Raw genomic sequence first — 20,035 nt, 5'->3', positions numbered from 1 at the left:
CACAGGCACGTTTTGCTAGCGATATTAGCGTGAAACCAGTACGTGTGTGTGTATTGGTTGCAAGCTCGAGTATGTTTTGTGCCTGTGAGGCTGAGTATACTTGTTTTCACACCTGTCAGCAAAAACAAAACAACAACAACAAAACTAGAGAAAGTGAGAGAAAAGCAAAATCTTCGCTGAAACGATTTTAGTGTATTATAAATATAAAAGTCCATATTTATAGCAAACGTGACCAAAATTTTACACTTCAAAAATGCAATGTCTAACACTCAACTCACCGTTTTTTTCACATTGGAAATGAGTACTTATTTTCCGTTTTTACCATTTCGCAATAATGCTGAAGTGAAAATACAGACAGGCACTGGAAGGGAAAAGTAAACGATTGAGAGAGTTTTAGTTTTTATCACATTCACTGAAATATAAATAGACTTAAATGCTAAATCGTCGCTTGGTTCAGCGTGTTATTTTTTTTTCTTCTTCGCATGTTTCCTTTTGTGAAAATTTACCAATTTACGTGTATATGTGTGTGTGTGTCGGCTTTTGTATGCGGACAAAAACGTGCTCGTTCGATGAGTTCGCGCCACACATCATTGTTATAATGTGTACGAATGTGCCTATTCATGGCTCTGCTCTCTTGTTGTTGATGATGATGTTGGTGGTGGTGGTGGTGATAGTATTGGTGTTTGTGTATGTGTAATTGGTTCAACTTTTCAACACACTGAATTAATATAAGTACTTTCGTATGCATTAAAAGAAAATATGAAAAAAATCCAGCATATTGAAAGAGAAAGAGAATATATATATATATATTCCAATCTACATGTTTTCATAAGCTTATATCTCATCTTCATCCACATATGAATGCGGTACTTAAAATCAAACAGACGGTGTGAATATATGTAGTATTTTCGGCATAGACAAACTTTTATTCTGCACATATTATGCTCGTATGTACCAACAATGCTCGACGTATTTTTCATTTGCGATTTTCATGGTGTTTTTTTATATTTCGCATTACTATACACATTGTGCTTGTGTGGTGTTGTCGTCGACATCGCTGTTGCTTTCCTCCTTGTCTCCATCGGTCTCTTCTTCTTCTTCTTTTATTCTGACATCTTCTTTCCACTTCTAATAGCTGTGATTGTGCTAAAGCATTTATGTGCGTTAAAAGAGCGAATATATTATGGTTCTTTGGGGTCCTACAACATATAGAATTCAATGCATATTACATATTATGTGACATTACAACGCGTACACAACTATATTTCCATTGTGTATTTGGGTTTGTTTTCATAGCATCGAAATAAATTAAAAAAGATAAAAGCGTTGCCGTTTTCACATTGCGTGTGAAACCAAAAACATGAATACTGTTCAAAATACATGTTAAATAGCATAAGAAATCATCATTTATCTTCCGTTCTCCCTTTCTCTTCGATATGGTGCAGACAATTTTGTGTTTGCCTACTGCATGTTGTGGAATGTATATATTCGACAAACATCGACGTACGTTGTCAAAGTTCCATATAAAATTCACGATGTTATGTTGTATGGTATCAATTTTCGTGAGTGTTTTTTTTACCTTGTGTTAAAAAAAATCTAAACGGATGAAGACAAAAAAAAAACAGTGAATTGACTTGTTTTATTATAAGTATGGTTTTTATGGTTGCTCTCTTGGTCAAAGATTTATAGCCTTTTCCCATTCAATTCCAAAGTCAAGAATATCTTATCCAAAAAATGGATGCTATTTATGTATGGTTTCTGTCGTTTTTCTTGCCAAATTCAGTATGTACTTGACGTATTTATTCCATGTCGCCGTCTTCAATTTTCATTTCTTTTCTTCGTTCAAGTGCAATATTGTACCGTTGGATCTGTCATTTGAATATTATAACGATTCCCATTCAGATAGATTGTGAAGGGGACACGCAATTTTATGCAAACGAATATCGAAGCATCATTTCCTTTTTTATTTATTGTCATTTGGAAATAATAAATCGATTGGTTTTCCGCTTACTTTTACTTCGTGTTGACATCAAATGATTTTGCGATTGTGAAATTAACGATAGTCATTGAAGAGTCCCACATTTTTCTCTTGCCATATTTTTTTAAACGATCACTCTAACAGACTGATATAGTCACAGCGCGATTTCAATAATTCGGTTTGGGATTTTCGTAGCATATTTTGCACGAAAGAGGAAAATAAACGGTAGCAAAAAACGTTTTGGAAGCACAAAGACGCTGATTCAAATGAGACAGCGACAAATCACGAAGCATCAGGAAATTTTATTCCTTTCACTGATTTGTTTAATAAGCAGAACAAACAATGAATTCGGGAGAGAAGATGATGGAGAAAGCAAAAATACAGAAGGGATTTTGGCCAATTTCCCGATTTACCATTTCATTGTAGCCATTTGCAACGTGCAAATTTGTAAACACTCACAGAGCGTTTTGCAAAGAATCAACCGGAATACAATTCAAATAAACTTCGGCAAACATTGAAATCGATGTGTGTCATCATGAGAAATGGGAAATGATTTACACATCATGCGACGGCTAAGCGTATACATATTTTAGTTGGCGAATTTTCACTCAAATTCCGTTTCGATGTGGAAGAAACCGTGCCGTTGTCTTCGTCGCCGCCAAGAGCATATTGCTACAGATTTTAATTAAGTTTCAGCCATTTATTATGTATAGCGTTAAATGCGTTGGCTCACATTTTATCTTTTATGAACGACGATGGTTAATTTTGTGTCCAGAACTGTTTGGTTTGTTTACATTTTTCGGCTGAAAATGTAATTGTTAGTGGGTCTTAAATTAAATTTTTGTGTTGTTCCGTTGCTCCTTCTGTGGCAGGCCAAATCGAATATGAAGAACGATATGAAGTAGGGAGGCTAGAGAAAAAAACACTTAGTTCGCTTTTAAAATATTTACCATCCCCAACAAAAAGTTCACAGTCAGCAAAACTCTGTCACTTTTTCTTCCCTTCCACATCGTCTTCAAGATTATTGCTAATAAAAGAAAAGATATAAAATCTTATGATAATCGCAAAAAACGATCCGAACAGTTTTTCTGCACTTTTCTTTTTCTCGTGTGAAATTTGCGCAACTTTTTAATTTTAATGAAAGAAAGAAGAAGAAAAAAAGAAGTTGGAACACAAGTTGAACGAAGGGTCAAGTGGAAAGGAAATAGAATTTGTTTGTCCAATTGTGAGTTATGCCAACAGACAAAACTTGATCACAAAACGACACGTTGCTGTTTCCTTTTTGATGTTTCCGTTTTAAAAGTGTCTGCGAAATTGTTTCGAGTTTGAATCGTTTTTGGCATTGGATGTGAGTGTTGGATGGGATGGAGCAATGCCTTGTTATAAACCAGAAGGCGAAGAATAATAAAACAAAAAACCAAAGAACTATGGTTCTTGCGGGTGTTTATACGGACGTGTCTTGCAAAAGAAGCCGTTTACATGCTAAATCACATTGATTCATAGTTCAATCCGGGGTAAAATAATAACAAACGACCAAATGACCGAGTGCCCCTTTTTATAGGACGTTCACATAAACGTGGCGAGTTTATGATGTGCTTTGCAAATGATTTCCGTGCAAAAGTGTAGAAAATGTAGCAAAAATTAAGGGAGAGCAAAAAATATATATCCAGGCATACTGAATTTTAATAAGATTCAATGTTTGTGTGCGGATTTTGCCGGTCTTGAGTAAATCTGTGCGTATTTTCTCTCAACTCAATTTTAAATTCATTTGTCTAATGACCCATAAACGCTACCAATTTGTCAGTTGAAAAGGGAAAGGAAGTCTTAGCTGACAGTACGGAAGTTGAAAAGAGTGAGCTGAACGTCGCGCTTGCCGTTCAAAAGAAACTCCGGTTTCGCTTGTAATTTACCGCATTCGCGCGTCTCGTCTTGTATCGTTTTGTGTGTGTGTGTGTTTAGACGAACGCATTTTCATCGTCATTGATGAATCTTGGTATACGAGCAAGTGATCTTCTTACATTAATTCCTGTTGAATGATTCTGAACATTCTATGTGTTCTAGCATCTCATTGTGAAAACCTTTATAGTCGACAATGTCAATGCTAATTCACAAGACATACTTATCGACGCGCACACACACACAACGATATAATATGTTTATTTGATGTTGGCATATGTTTCCACTCACTTTTTGTCATTCTTTACACACTTAAATCGTGCCAAAAATGATGACGCGAACGAACAAAACTCCAACGCAATTAAATAATTAAGACAAAAAAAATGGTATTATGTTGGATTATATGGGAAACAAATGCAAACGACGAGATTTCCAATTTAAAAGGGAAAAAAACACGAAGAAGAGGAAAACGAATTGCAGCGATTTAAATAAATTAGTTGGAAGCTTTACGGTGCTCGACAAAATGAATTCCAATTTTTCATTCATGCACTATTTCAATGAAGCCCCCACTCATCCTCATATCGTTCAAATATGCTCTTTGAATCCGTCATTCTGAATGTCACTGCAATGCTTCAGTCATTTGTTGGGATAAATAAACAGCGATTTGTTGATGTGTGCATTTGAATTTATCAAGATCAACCACGGTTACAAATTGCGCCAAAGGCAGACATTGCAGTCAACACTATCGTTGCTAGGCATTGTACCCGACAAAAAAAACCGAATAAATGATTGCCAGTCTCCGAAGCACATTGCAACGATAGGGCTATTGTAGATTTCATCGTGTTTTTTGAGTGTCTCAAAAATCCAGATTTGATTGTTTGCAATGCCAGCAACCAGACTATATTTCTTGCTACTGGCAAAATAATTTTCAACATATACCACATTTTTTTCATTCACACATTGTTCATTGCTGCTTAACGCCACATATATAGAAAAATAAAAACAAAGAGACAATACAATGAAGCAAACAAAATACGCTCCGTTTGCTGAAATAAAAATGAAAAATAACTGGATGTCGGGTTTTTTCACGCTGTTTTTACATTTAACTATTTTAAATATATTGCAACTTTTTAGAAAATCTCCACAAAACCCGCTTATTTTAAAATGTTTTGTTTGCATGAATTGTGCGAGTATTATGTATTTATGACCAATGCAAATACAGACGACTCTATTCATTACTGTCAGAAAAAAACTGATACACACACCGCGTCTATGTCATAAGTGACATAAGTGAACAGACGGGTAAAGCGATATTAGCACATGGATTATATTATTAATATATTCTTTCATTCTGATTGTTGGATCAATAGGAACTTACTTTTCCATCTAACGATTTGAGCACTCTTTATTCGGTCCCGAAATTCAAAATTTTGATTAGAAACACTCACTCAGTTTCAGATTCCATTGTTTTTAACTCCAAGGGTCATTTTGATTCAAAATACACTGAAAATGGCAAAAGAAGGCCATTCCAAGTTCAGGCATGCAACAATTTTCTAGAGCAAATAAACGATCGGTTCTAATCTATTGGTAAAAACGATCGTTGCGAGGTCGCGAAATTTTGAGTACATAGCCCAAAAATAATAAATTTCACAGCATATGCATTCAGTTTGATAGCGAAAGAGTGAATGCTTTGCTGAAAGTGTTATTTTCGGTCGCTTTATATGGAAATAACTATTTTTGCCATATAGAAAGATGACCATACTTTAGAGACATTTCCGATGAAAAGAGCATTCTTAATCATGTGTACCAAAATTTTCAAGAAGTTAAGAACTCCTAAAAAGTGTACCTTCCCGTGTACAAAAAAGTGACTGTTTTAGGACAAACTGACTGACTATCGACTATAAAAACAAGCAACCTTAGTTAAATTTAGTTGGCCGTCCGTAGTCAAAACGTTCCAAATCAATCGCCTGACTGACTGAGTGACTATAGTCTTACAGTCAATAGTGACTTGGTCACCTTTTTCCACACAGATTTCCAGACATGGTTCCGTTTCTCGTCACATTATAAAGAAAATTATATACGTTTATATCGTACAAAGTATCGATATTTCAGAAAACTATTGCGAATAATCATTGTAATACGAATCAACCTATGGGAATTTTTTGGTCCATCCGATCGCTTATGCTACACTTCATTGATATTTTTTCATCTGCGAATATATTTGCTGTTATATTGAATTTAGTGTATTAAGTTTTTTTTTCATTGTATTTTGATCAGTTGTTTTTTCTTCATTCATCCGATTAATTTGTTTCATCGCCAAACTGTCCAATAATTCATCTCCATTTCAAATGGAAATCAAATGCAAATTTTGTATATTGAAAACATTTCGTTTTTCCCCCATATACCGAAAACGTTGAAAATAAACACACGCACTTAAATCTGATTTATAACTGTTTACCCTTTTGGCACGCATCACATTGCGTCAGCAATTAAAATTACTTTGTATTATTGGTTTTGAAATTTAAATTTCAAGCTGGGTATCACAGTAAGCAGCAATCACATCATATATTATTTTGTAACAATGTCGGTGTTATTGTTTGTTGTTGATGTTGATTTTGTTTTATGTTTGTGTGCGGTTTTATACAAAATTTCAACAAAATAATTGGTTGAAAACTATAAAATGACGACGAACTATTTATGTATTACGGATTATGTTGTCGAAAAGCTATTTGCGCTTCACCGAAAAATCTCTGATAAACCAACACAAATTCATCAAACATTTAATCTTGTGCAAGTAAGTCGATTAACTAACTTTCGTGTCAGTCTTAAATGGGAAATTGTTTTGAGTGAAGAGAGTTATTTATACAATTTTCATGTCGAACACCCCTTCCCCTCTGCTCGGAAAGAATTCAATTCAATTCAATTCAATGCCGGTCCACTTGGAGAGAACAGACAATGTTACATCGAATCCGACGCGCATTTGTTATTATAAAGTTTTGTTATTTTCTTATTTCTCCAAGTCGAACTATTGGAATAAAATTTGCCATTGGGCGATGAGCTTAGTTTTAGTGTGCATTTGTTATTTGTGTTTACTGCAAAAAAAGTTAGATGTGATGGTAAAAACCCCAAAATCGCTACCCGTTTTTTCTATTTTAAGCTATAATAAAAGACATTTTGTAAAACAATAAATAATAATAGAATGGCGATGAAAGAACCTTGAAAATGGCATTTTGTTTGGATGTGAAAAGATAAATTGTGTCTTCTTTCAAGAGCAATTACAACTATTATTCATTTTGTTCTTAAAATTCGCTTATCATCTGTATGCATTCGCGAACCAAGTGAATTTCGAACACGGACAAATGCAATTTGCTATGAAAACTTTTAAACAATCGTTTTCATCGCAAATATTTATTGTTTAACTCTCATGGCATCAACACGCAGAGAATTCAATGGTCCATGTATTCGAGTTACGCTGTTAACATTTTTAAGCAGTTTAAATCATGCGATTGATGCTTACGAACAAATACTATAGAGGATGCACATTCAAGTCTAGCGAATTGAATTCAATTTCACCAGAGCCATTTCTTTGAGGCTTTGGTTTCATTTTCCTCCTCACATTTTAAAACGGATAATTCACGATTCGCCAGGGAAACTAAAGGAAAAGCATAATTTCACGTGGAAGTACAAAAAAAACACCACTATACAAAATAAATATGATTAAATGAACGGTCCGAATTTTCAGCATAAAGCCTACAAGTTTACAAACAATGCCACACAAAAAGTCTCACCATACTTACTTGAAGTGAAAAAAAAACGTTCGTGCTGTTGTTGCGAATAACGAATGGAAACGGCATTTATGTAAAGCAATCATAATCCAATCCTTGTAACGCTAACGGTACTTCTAACGAATATTAAATAAATTTAACGACATTATTTTGTATGCATTAACAATAAAAGTGGATGTGTTTTTTTCTGTTCATCTTCCGTTGGCTCTCACGCATACCATTTCTTTTATCATCACATCAGTATTGTATTTGAAGTGCAGAAGTGCAAGCAAGCGAAATCACAAGAACAGACTTTGATAGCACAACTGTTGAAAATTCATTATTTGGTTTTGTTGTTGGCGGAAGAGTGACGGCGGTGAGAGATTCAACTACCATGAGAACGTTAACGAGTGTGTACATAACAACTGATATTAAAGCGGAATAAAACAGTGTAACAACGAATCCAAGCAGTCAAACCAATTTAAAATGATTACCTGGCTTAAAATTTGCATTGTATTGAAAATATAAGGAGCAACTTTCATTGTTGCTGTTGCTGTTTTCTATTACCGCCCAATTGAAGGAAACCATTATCTATCTATAGCATGCTACACTCCATGGCATGCCCAAGCTTTTGATGCAACGAACGAAACCAATTCGAACACTTTTTATTTTTATTACAGTGTGTTTTTTTTTCTTCCTCTTGGCTCCGATTACTATTAATGAATTGGAATATTTATTCGATTCCATCGTTGCAAACAAAATTAAAAACAGACACACACACACATCTCTATCTCTCTATAAATTGTGTTTTTTCTGTTATACATTTTGAATAATTTGATGAATCAAACTGCTTCAAAATCATGTGAATCAAATATTCGAAATAACATCACGTAAATATGTTCGTAGTATTTACCGTTTTTATTGTTAATTTTGTGAAATACATTGATTATTATTGTTATTGTGATGAAAAGTTCAATGACAATTTCACAGAGTGTTGACAAATATACTTAACTTCACTTGAAAAAATGGTTCGAATCAACAAAAATGTTTTTTTTTTCATTCATGTTTACAATCATTCGATAAAAAGCTGTTTTTTTCTCAATGGAAAAATTTGACGAAAAAAAAAACATTCCCACACAATTTGACTCAATATATATATTTCGCTCAAGTTTTTCATTTTGCTTACCGACACACCGAACTTCCCTAATATGTTCGAAACAACTTATTCAAATTCAAATGATTTATAGACCGAAGGTAAAAAATGTCTCCATATAATCATTTATTTGACAAAATGTTTGGCGAATAACTTAATTTCCTTGCTAAATACTCTATAACCAAAGAAATATTCGTCGGTTTTTTTTTGGTAAATGTGAGTGTGTGCCTTATGCAAAATTTCTTCTGGTTCTATTCCCGAAGTCCAGTTGGTTTCGATTTTTGGCTCAAAAACGAAAAATTTGTATTGAAATTTCTTCAAACTTTCAGAATGTTATTTTTATGAGGCTTCCATACAAAAATTCAATATTTTGTGATTTTTTCATAGAAACTGTGTCAAAAATTAATTGCATCTCAAAACTAACGCCGGATTTCGTTTTCCCGTACCCAAAAAACCCCTATTACACATTCCAAACTTTGATTTAAGTCTCTGGGGAAAGATTTATCGAGTTAACAAATATTTGGTCGTTTTTCTACCGCCAATGTTTATTAAAAGTGTCCTTTTTTTGTAACAGAGTCGCTGCATCATTTCAACACGCTTGATTGCCCGAAGCCGTCAAGAGTATGAGCAAATTGCCATTCGCTTAGGAAACGATCGAGAATATTTGTAATGCAACTCTATGAAGATATTGATAATTAGCAGCTGAACAGATCTATGCAGAAGATAATACTGCTTTCGAGCGGACCGATCAGCCAAACAACGGTCGCATTTGAATATAAACAAACTGTAACACACCACATCAAACTATACATTGGAATCACATTTCTACTGTGAGCATTCGACTCTGTTTTTTTTTTTTCATTTCATTTTCATCGAGGGTGAAATTCAATTTGGGAAAAGTTTTTTTTTTTTTCAAAGAATTTGGAGAGGTGCTGTAAGAGCACATTGCATTTTGAACATTTCACAATCATTTATATTATTAATTTTTTAAATTATTTTTTTTTGCTGTCGATACAATTTAATCGTGAAGAACTTAAAAAAAAACAATTGACATAAAATGAGTTATAATTATTTCAATGTATAAATGGAAAACAGTGTAGATTTATATATTACAAAAAAGAACTTCATTTTCATTTGTATTACACATGATAACTAGCAAAATGAACTTAAATTCTATCCTAGAAGAATATAATCAACATCATTAATAGTATGCAATTCTTTTGTTTGCCTTGAACGTTTTGCGTATCCGTCATTATTCAATTATACATTGCCATCTCAAAGATGCGTTTTAGTTAACACAAAAAAAAACAATCGGAAACATTTTGAATTTGAATACCCGTTGCGCCATCTGTTGTTAATATGACAAACGGAACAACGACCAAACTGTTCACAGTGTATGTTTGACAGATGCTACGAATTGTTTTAAAACGCCATTCGCTCGTCATTACCGCGCTTCAGACGTCTTGCGCCTAATTTCGCAACAATTTTAATTATTCTTTGTTTTTGTTTCGTGAATCACCAATCGTGATGCAATTTATTTAGTTTCAATCACAAGTGAAAAATACAAATTGAAAACAATCAAATAATTGTGCACGATATTTGGAAAAAACTCAAGAATTCAAGCGCCACAGACGAGCGTATTGAATTGTCATTCATCGTGTGTGTGCACAGAATATTTTTCAAACGGTAAGTTAGTTGGTATTCCAAACGAAATTATCTTATGTACTTTGAGCGCATGAATTGATAAAGAAAGTGTTTAATAACAAAATGAATGCATCGTTTTGAACATAGTATACACGCGAATTTTGTCATATGATGCCATTTATTTTCTGTCATTTGTTTTAAATTTGAATGTTAGGTTATGTTTTATTGAATTCATTTCAAGTATATATTTTGTGAATTTTTGTGTGTGCCTTGGAATATAGTGAATAAGAAAAATGTTTGGAGGAGCACCAAAATTTGGATCGCCATTTGGCCAAAATCAACAATCAACATTTGGTAAACCAGCAACATTCGGAGCAAATACATTCGGGCAACAGTCAACACTTTTTACGCAGCCAGCAACAAGCGTATTCGGTCAGCCAGCAGCGCCGAGTTTTGGAGCACCTGCACCAACATTTGGACAGCCAGCAACAACCCAATCGGCATTTGGATGTGAGTTTTTGTTACACTAATATTTATTTTCCGTATAATTTCGTTCATTCAATTTTGAATGTAAACTGAAAACAAAATCCTTTATTCAATTCGATCTCTAGCCTTTGGCCAACAACAGCCACAACAACAACAACCGACTACATCGTTGTTCGGTCAAACGCAAAATGCTCAGGCCAGTTCATCATTATTTGGGCAACCATCAACATCGACTGGTTTTGGTGTGACCAAACCGGCTGGTTTTGGATTTAATTCAAATCAAACATCATTGTTCGGGCAACCAACATCAACGGCACAAACAACAAACACGGGCTTCGGTACATTCGGAAGCGCCGGTACATCAGCATTTAGCCAACCGCAAATTATGTCACAAGCAAATGGTACAGCCGAGGGGCAAATCACTTAAAAATTACTTATTAATTATTATTGATTGTTTTGCGATTATTTTTCGATTATTTTCCGATTACTTATCGATTATTTTAAATTTTATTCTTTTCTTTTGTGATTCTCCCCTTAGGTACAGCAGTTGCTAAATATCAACCACATCCCGGCACCGATACACTTATGAAAAATGGCCAAACAAATAACATTACAACGCGACAACATTGCATTACAGCAATGAAAGAATATGAAGCGAAAAGTTTGGAAGAATTGCGTTTAGAAGATTATACAGCCAATCGAAAAGGACCACAAGCGGGCAGCGTTCAACCAAGTGGTGGACTATTTGGTACAACACCACAAAATACGAGCATTTTTGGTGCGCCAGCATCACAGCCACAATCGACCGGTTTATTTGGTGCACAAGCACCAACTAATACACTTGGCGGTTTTGGTCAACCAGCACAAAATACATTTGGTCAACCAGCACCGGCTTTTGGTGCACAAAATCAGCAAGCAAGTCTCTTCAATAAGCCAGCAACAACCGGTTTTGGACAAGTACAGACCACATTCAATCAACAGCCCGCGAGTAATTTATTTGGTAACAAAACATTTGGAGCCCCTACAACAACAGCATCAGCCACTTTTACTGGATTTGGTGAGTTTTTTTTTTTTAATTTCAAATGAAATTTTGAATACAATAAAATTGCCTCATTTTTGTTTTATGTTATATCAATTGAAATATAAATTTTATAGGCGTGCCTGCTGCAAATGCGGCAACACCATTTGGAGGTGCAAAACCATTTGGCCAACCAACGACTGGTCTTTTTGCTTCAACAGCACCAGCAAGTGGAACCACTTTTGGAGCCAGTGCAACATCATTTGGTGCCGGTGGTGGATTTGGTGCAACAGCACCAGCCACAAGTCAACCATCATTATTCGGAACACAAACAAATGCTGGCGGTGGCGCCCTGTTCAGTGGTCTAACATCGTCAGCACCCAATACAGGTTTTGGTGGTTTTGGAAATCCAACAAATACAGCAGCCGGTATGTTTTTATTTTATTCACCAATATAGAAGTAGAAGTGAAGAAATTAAATCAAGGATAGAAATAGAAAAATGAGTGAAGAAGTGCTTAAAAATGTATATATTTCTCTCTCTTAAAACAAAGGCGGTTTATTTGGAGCAAAACCAAACACGGGTTTTGGATCGACATTCGGTGCCCCGGCATCTTCAGCCGCTCCTGGATTCAGTGGACTTGGAACATTCACACCAGCAGCAGGTATTTTATATTTTACAAATTAGAAATAACAGAATGATTGACATATTTATCTCATACACATCAAAGGCTCGTCTTTCGGAACATTCGGAAATGTTGGTCAGTCGTTTAATAAACCAGCCACAACTGCTTTTACTGGCTTCGGAGGAACATCTGCAGCACCAACACTGACTGGAGGTATGGGTCTTGGTTCCAATATGATGGGATTGTAAGTGTTGAAGACTGAATATTTGAAAAAAAAGGTGATTTAATACAATGAAACGCGTCTTTATTTACAGCGGCGGAGCTAATACTGGTTTCCAACAGGCACAACAAGCAACTGTGCCCGTACATCAACACATCTTATCGTTAGCAACATCACCGTATGGCGATAATCCGATATTCAAAGATTTGAAGCCATTTGGAAGCCTAAACGAAGATGCACTCAAGCCAACAAATCCAGCTGCACAAAAAGCCATGTTGGAATCGTCAGCAAATCAATACAAAATTTCTCCGAAAGTTTCGAATGGATTAAGAATAAAGCCAGTTGGATCGACTCTATCGAAGGTAATATTCTCGCAATGAAAATTACGAAATATTTCAACACGATTTTCAATGTGTGTTTTTTTTTATTTTCATTTTTCAATAAAACAGAAGTCATTATTCGGTGGCTTAGAAGAGTTCGACAGTTCCATTGAGGAAAGTTTTAGCTTAAAACCAAATGCAAAACGTTTAATAATCAAACCAAAAGCATCGACTGCATCAAGCTTGACACCAAACCAAAATAATACATCGTTGAATATTACAAGATCACAAGAGACCAGTCCAATTGTATCGAGCGACGAACGACGTTTATCACAATTGCCATCAATATCGGAACCGGATAATATGCGACGTGTTTCATGGTTACATTCCAATTTGGATAAAGTACAACAACAAAATCGTGGCGACACCGATATAAATACAACAATGCAGGATTTAGTTTCGACGGCCAAATCAAAATCGAGCAACATCGATAAGTTAACCACATCGCCGAGTATTTTACGACAAGATCCAAATCGTGTGAACATTTCACCGCTACAACATAAAAGTGTACATTTTTCGGGGCTTAATGCAAACGATAGCCTTTTATCAACGAAATCATTTTTGGACGATACAAATGCAGACATTTCACTTATCAACACCGAACCACATCCAACGGGTATTGTTTTACAACGATCTGGTTATTATACAATACCACCATTGGATAAATTAACCGATTATTTAACTGAAGATGGTAAATGTGTGGTATCCAATTTTACAATTGGTCGAAAAGGTTATGGTAATGTTTACTTTGGCGAACCAATCGATGTTGCCGGCTTAAATTTGGATGAACTTGTTCATTTTCGTCACAAGGAAGTGATCATTTATCCAGATGACGAGAATAAGCCACCGGTCGGTGAAGGTTTGAATCGCAAAGCTCAAATTACATTGGACCAAGTTTGGCCACATGACAAAACATTACATGAACCAATCAAAGATCGTGAACGATTAGACGAATTGAATTATGAATCAAAACTACGGGCTGTTTGTGATAAACATGATACAAGATTTGTTGAATATAGACCGGAAACAGGTAGCTGGGTATTTAAGGTGGATCATTTTTCGAAATATGGACTGAGCGACAGCGATGAAGAGGACAATGCGGCTGAAGCAAAGAAACTTAAACCAAACCAACCCGGCAAAGAAGGTCTCAAATCGAAATTGACTGGAACTATCCCAAAGGTCTGAACAACATTCAAATTAATGAAAAGGAATGAAATTACAAGCAAAACAGAAAATAATACAAAGCTACATATGAATCTATTTTGAGAATGTGGCGAGAGTATGAGAAATTTTTAACTTGTTTTGACAAAATGCATGAAGTAATTGTAGTTCAATAAAATTATAAGTTGAATTTTGTTTTTTCTTCTTCTTTTAATTGAAATTTTATAGACAAACTTAAATAAAAGCAAAGAGACAACATTGCAACGCGATTCATTATTTTCACTACATAAATCTCAAAGAATCGGAGCATATACTGGTAAATTTAACTTATATCAATTATATATAGAGAGAGAAGAAGTAAAATAGAATTTTTCTTTTGATCTTATGATTTATTTTAGAGTTGGCTGATGATCGGGAAATGGAATATGTAAACTTTATGACACCATACGGTCAATATCCAGTCCAAGCGACAAGCCCATCGGCCGACCTGGCCATGGAAATGGGCACTGATCCCACTAAAGTACAAGTGATGAGAGCGTCTTTTTTCGGCATGATGGACGATGATGCCGATGAGTTCGAATCGAAATCAGGTACATTTTTTTAATCCATTTAATAAAACTAGCAGCAAAAAAACTAATTTCAAACATTTTCAATATAAATTTATAGTTAATTACGAAATCTATGGAGATCGTGATAGCCCGGATCAAATTGTGCCGAGCAAACGTCTATTTACATTTCCATCAACAAATTCGCTACTTTCCAAGGAAGTGTCCAGTACAACAAGTTCTAGCACTATTGAAACGCCAATCTTAAGTCCACCATTGCCTTCGATTCGTGAACATGATCAAAGAAAAACCGAATTAATATCTGAGGTAATACAAGATTCGCCAAAGTCAAATCAATTTTATTCCACTTTGAAAAGGTTCTAAACCATTTTTCTTCTTTTTTTCACCCTAAAGCCAAAAAAACTAATTCAAACAAAGGCATTCAAGCCAATTCCATTGGTGTTGAAGCCAAAAGTAGCAACGATACGAGCATCACAGGAAATTGTAACACTACCTGAGTCCATTCAATCGAAAGTTAAGAATAAAAGCATTGCGTCTGATGTTGCATTGTTCCATGGGCGTCGATTTAAAATCGGCTGGAGTCATGCAAATCGTTTGACCATTTTAACAACAGCAATGACATGCAAAAATCAAAATCAATTGACAAACATCTACAACATTTCGGATTTATTCAATGGCCGATCCGAAAACGATACATCCAAATCCGTACTAAAACAAATAAAAATATTTTCATTACAACCAAACGACAAGAAAACATTCGATGCATCGATACAAAATCATTTAGAGTGTCAATTGAAATTTTCGCAACGACAATCTGTCGTTGATAGTGATTGTCCATACTATGTGCCAATCAATGGAACCGAAGCACTGCAACAGCAATATCTATTAGCCGATCAAAATTTTCATGATGCGCCATTGAATGAATTTCTAAAAATAAGCCTTAATGTATGGTCATTGCTTGTTACACTTTGGGGATATCAAGAGGAACTCGATGAAGCTGCCGACGATGACCACTTTGCCATAATGTTGCGTCGTGATTTGTTCTCAAAATGGTTGGAAGAGACGGTGACGGATAAAAAACTATTGGCTCGAACTGAATCGCAAGGGAATTATTTGCAAAATTTACACAAATTACTGACTGCACACAAAGTGAACGAAGCATGTGACCTTGCATTTGAAAATGGTGATATGAATTTGTCATTGCTATTGGCACAGACGGGCGGTGGTAATATTGTACGTGCTTTGGTCGCAAAACAATTACAATCATGGCGTGAAACTGAAGCCGATAAATTTGTTGATACGCATCGAATTAAAGCGATGATGCTTACATCTGGAATGTCAACATATGAATCGTCACGGGGTTTGGTGAATATTTACGAAGATTTAGACTGGGTTAAAGCATTAGCGGTAAGTAATTTAAGAATGATTCACACAAAATTACAACATTGAATTCAACATTCTTTTTTTTTAATCTGTAGATAAATGTTTGGTATCTGTGCTCACCAACGGCTTCAATAACGGATGCACTGCTTAAATACGAAGATGCAACTGTTGTAAATGCAGCCGCACCATTGCCATCTTATTTGAGAAACTATGATACCGACAGTTATATGGATCGAATTCAAGATATTCGTTATCATTTATTAAAATTGTATTCAAAACGCAGTCATTCGCTAGAGAAACTATTGAATCCAGCTACGCATAGTGCCGATTTCATGGATTTCCGTCTGAGTTGGCTATTGTTGCAAGTGCTTAAAAGTATCGGATATCAACATTGTTCAGCCCAATCCGAAGCACAATTGCACGTTTCATTTGCTAGCCAATTGGAAAATTATGGTCTATGGCATTGGTCTATATTCGTATTACTTCATATTCCAAATAAATCACAACGTGAATTGGCAATCCAAGAGATTTTATATCGGTACATTGACCTCACCAAAAATGATGAATACAAAGAAAAAGAATCATTCATTGTCAATGAACTCGGAATACCGGAGAAATGGATTTATTGGGCAAAAGCGGTCAAAGCTGGTGCATTGAAACAGTATCGCGAACAGGCTGACTATTTGCTCAAAGCAAAACAATGGGCACTGGCTCATGAAGTGATTATGGATCAAATCGCTCCTGATGCTATTATTAATGGTAATTTATTTATTTTTATTTTCTTCAGAACTATTATTGGGAGCGGAGAAGTGCGGCTACTTCGATATAATTAAAAAAAAAAAACGGATTTTCTCACTCAAACTTCAAATTTTTTATTAACCGTATCGTTTCTTATACACAGATAACACGAGATACATAAAAGACTTGTTAGATCGCTTTGAAGATCCACGCTTAGTACCGAACTGGGCAAATCAAGGCATGATCATTTTGGATTATCTGGATATGATTGCTAAGGTTTGTAACTTACTCAAATTCTCTCTCTCTCTCCTTCTGAATGAATTAACCACATTATTTACCTTTTTTAGATCGAAAGTCTCAAGACAATCCATGAACGTGATATTGAGACGCGTTGGGAGGGTATGAAGCCACAATTATCTGAATTATGTTCACGCATCAATCTATTTCCATGTCCGACATCGAAGCATCGTTTGTGCCAGAGTGAAATTGCCCAAGGATTGGCGATCTTAGTGAATGGCATGGAAATTCTCTCGTCTGACATAAATCCATGTTTGCTAGTGCAAACAGCATTAGAGAAATTACCTTTGCCAGAAGAATATGCTAAACAGAAAATGCGTTCATTATTGGACAACAGCAATTTAATTGAAATGCTACAAAACGATGAAAACTAAACTATAAAATTTAACCAATTGAATAGAGCGATAAATGTTAAGAATAATGAAAAAGTTTTGATTAGAACACATTTTGTAATAATGGAGTAAAATAAATTCTGAAAAAAAAAACAATAAATAACTCAAAGTCCGATTAGGATATTAGGAAGATTATGCGATTTTTATAATTTGAAATAGTTAAATTTATTTAAGTAAAAACATTAAACAATAAATACAGTATAGAAATAAAAAAAAATGTCTTGCATTTTAATTTATTGTAACATTTAACATATCATTTTTTTTGAAATCAGGTTTAGCTAATTAAGTAATCAATACAGAATTAGTTTATTTTTTATACATTTTTTTTGGTATTTTAGTATGGTTTGTAATTTTTATCAGCAAGCCTCATCTGCTTGGATGGTTGCGTATATGTCATAGGACGCTCCCTTCGCACAAGAAGAGTTTTGCATTTTCCTTTTTTTGTGTCGCATAAATTGTAATCTGGGTCATCATGTTTATCTTTACTCGGTCGTTTAATTTCCTAATAAATACTGGCCACTCTATTTTTCAATGCTAAAATATTCGCAATCAATAATATCACCTACAATGGTACATCCGTCTTTGACCTTCTTCTTATATTTTGATGGGGTATTGGCCATCAAAATGCCTGATTCATCGAGAAAGATGCAGAGTAATGTAATCTTCTTGATGCATTCATGTCTCTCAAAGAAATCCACAAAGTGTTGAGCCGAATCGAAAATGGTAAAAAACATTTTCAATTCAATTGACTGCGGATGGTCTCCATTTTGAAGATACACCAATGCCTCTTCAATTTCATCCAAATCAATTACTTGAATACAAACCAATTGAAGTCGTTCGATCGTTGGGTATGCATGAACAAAATCCATCCAGCCGCCCTCGACCAAGTCACAGGTATTGCATGCAATAGAAAATTCTTTAAGTTGCTTGAATACGAACACGTCCAATGGTTTGATGCGATTTCCATGTACATACGGTTCGGATGTGACAACAAATTTTTCGACGCTATCAAATGGAATCGCTGGCCCACGAAAACTTTGAACTTGATTCGGTGCATATGAAATTTCGAATATTTCTAAACTCTTGAGCTCGGTGCTAATGTGTTCCCATATTCTTGGATTGTAATATTTGTTCAACGATAAATGCAAAATCCGTGGATTTAAATTGATTAAACGAATAAAATCTCGGGCAACAAATTTGATTGGAAATTTTTCAGAGAAATTGAAATGCACATACTCCATATTATTGTATGCTTTGACAATGCACTTGGCATTTGGAATGTTACAACTTTTCAGCATCATGAGACGCAAACGAGGGAACAATTTGTTCAAATTCGGTTGTTCGGGACACACCATGCCATCGACTAAATAAATTTCTTCAACATTTTCGAAGACTTTTTTCAGGCCTACAAACATGTCTGTTGTTCTTAATTGAGTATCCCAATTGTTCATCAACAGTGATCTTAGCGATTTGTTGCAATGTTTATTAACTTGTTGGAAAAATTTCTGACACAATCCATTGAACGGCATTTGAATATTCAGTTTCGTAATGGATTTGCCAAAAATGCGTACTACTTTGAATGCCAACAATGGCTTAACAATTATAATATCCGATTCATCGACGTAGATACGATCGCTTATTGGCGGTCGTCCCAAAATATCAACATTCGGATACTGTCTGTAATATGCTTCATCAAGTAAATTAATAATCATTTCTCTTGCTTTGAATTTTCGACGATATACACTACCGGCCAACCCTTGAAATTGCTTACTTATTTCGCCAACAGTGATTAAATCCTCAAGTTGCAATAAATCCAAGATATATTCGATACAATCGTCAACCATATCCGATAGCTGTTTTGTTGGTTTCAATTCACTTGCTGCTGCTGGTTCCTTTCGCTTCCGTTTTTCGTTCAATTTTCGATATTTTGATAACACTTTTCGCTTTAGAACTATTTTTTCCATGTTGAGACTGGTCTAAAATTCAAATGAAGAGAAAACAAAAGAGTCAAACAAAGTAATTAACTAATTAGGCGTCTATACTGTTCTCTTGAAAATTGTTTTGATTAGATGCTGACTGTTTCAACTGTCGGAATGAAATAAAAACATTTTTGAAATGCATAAATATCCATAATGACATTAATTAGTGAACTAAAAATGTTTTGATATGTTTTCTTCACAGATGGCGCCACAAATGTAATCACATTAAAAGCTTCATGAATTTCGAACATTCGAACGAATGAACCGACAGAAGAAAACCGTAAACAATTCACACGCACACACACACACAGCCACAAGTAGCGTGCGACACATAGCGATCCGCAAGTGATCACGCAT

At 35.0% G+C, this 20,035-nt stretch overlaps 2 protein-coding genes across 2 annotated transcripts; one reads left to right on the top strand and one right to left on the bottom strand.

The window, feature by feature from the left end:
- The first annotated feature begins 10,236 nt into the window (after positions 1-10,236).
- On the top strand, positions 10,237-17,834 carry LOC116346862 (nuclear pore complex protein Nup98-Nup96). The gene is made up of 16 exons (XM_031777113.1): positions 10,237-10,477; positions 10,717-10,945; positions 11,047-11,322; positions 11,460-11,978; positions 12,077-12,367; positions 12,491-12,601; positions 12,668-12,806; positions 12,877-13,144; positions 13,232-14,341; positions 14,552-14,639; positions 14,722-14,913; positions 14,990-15,195; positions 15,283-16,296; positions 16,368-17,031; positions 17,174-17,286; positions 17,358-17,834. Exons 2-16 carry the CDS (start codon positions 10,729-10,731, stop codon positions 17,679-17,681), a joined length of 5,532 nt encoding a protein of 1,843 aa, XP_031632973.1. The 5' UTR covers positions 10,237-10,477; positions 10,717-10,728; the 3' UTR covers positions 17,682-17,834.
- Positions 17,835-18,033: 199 nt separating this feature from the next.
- LOC116347069 lies at positions 18,034-19,754 on the bottom strand. Its single transcript, XM_031777475.1, has 2 exons — positions 18,266-19,754; positions 18,034-18,201 (listed from the first exon to the last, which is right to left on the bottom strand). The coding sequence occupies exons 1-2, from the start codon at positions 19,661-19,663 to the stop codon at positions 18,034-18,036; spliced, it is 1,566 nt and encodes a 521-aa protein (XP_031633335.1). The 5' UTR covers positions 19,664-19,754.
- Between the last annotated feature and the right edge of the window lie 281 nt (positions 19,755-20,035).

This window comes from Contarinia nasturtii, unplaced genomic scaffold, assembly GCF_009176525.2.
Source record: "Contarinia nasturtii isolate CC-2019 unplaced genomic scaffold, AAFC_CNas_1.1 Cnas_scaffold_1699, whole genome shotgun sequence".
NCBI lineage: Eukaryota > Metazoa > Arthropoda > Insecta > Diptera > Cecidomyiidae > Contarinia > Contarinia nasturtii.
This window is presented reverse-complemented; position numbering and strand designations above follow the sequence as displayed.

Excerpts from the sequence above, each read along its gene's own strand:
- LOC116346862 (XM_031777113.1), top strand. The coding sequence starts at position 10,729 with ATGTTTGGAGGAGCACCAAAATTTGGATCGCCATTTGGCCAAAATCAA. Across the intron at positions 12,368-12,490 it reads TCCAACAAATACAGCAGCCG|GCGGTTTATTTGGAGCAAAA; the intron begins GTATGTTTTTAT and ends CTTAAAACAAAG. Across the intron at positions 16,297-16,367 it reads ACTGGGTTAAAGCATTAGCG|ATAAATGTTTGGTATCTGTG; the intron begins GTAAGTAATTTA and ends TTTAATCTGTAG.
- LOC116347069 (XM_031777475.1), bottom strand. The coding sequence starts at position 19,663 with ATGGAAAAAATAGTTCTAAAGCGAAAAGTGTTATCAAAATATCGAAAA. Across the intron at positions 18,202-18,265 it reads TCAAAGACGGATGTACCATT|GAAATTAAACGACCGAGTAA; the intron begins GTAGGTGATATT and ends AGTATTTATTAG.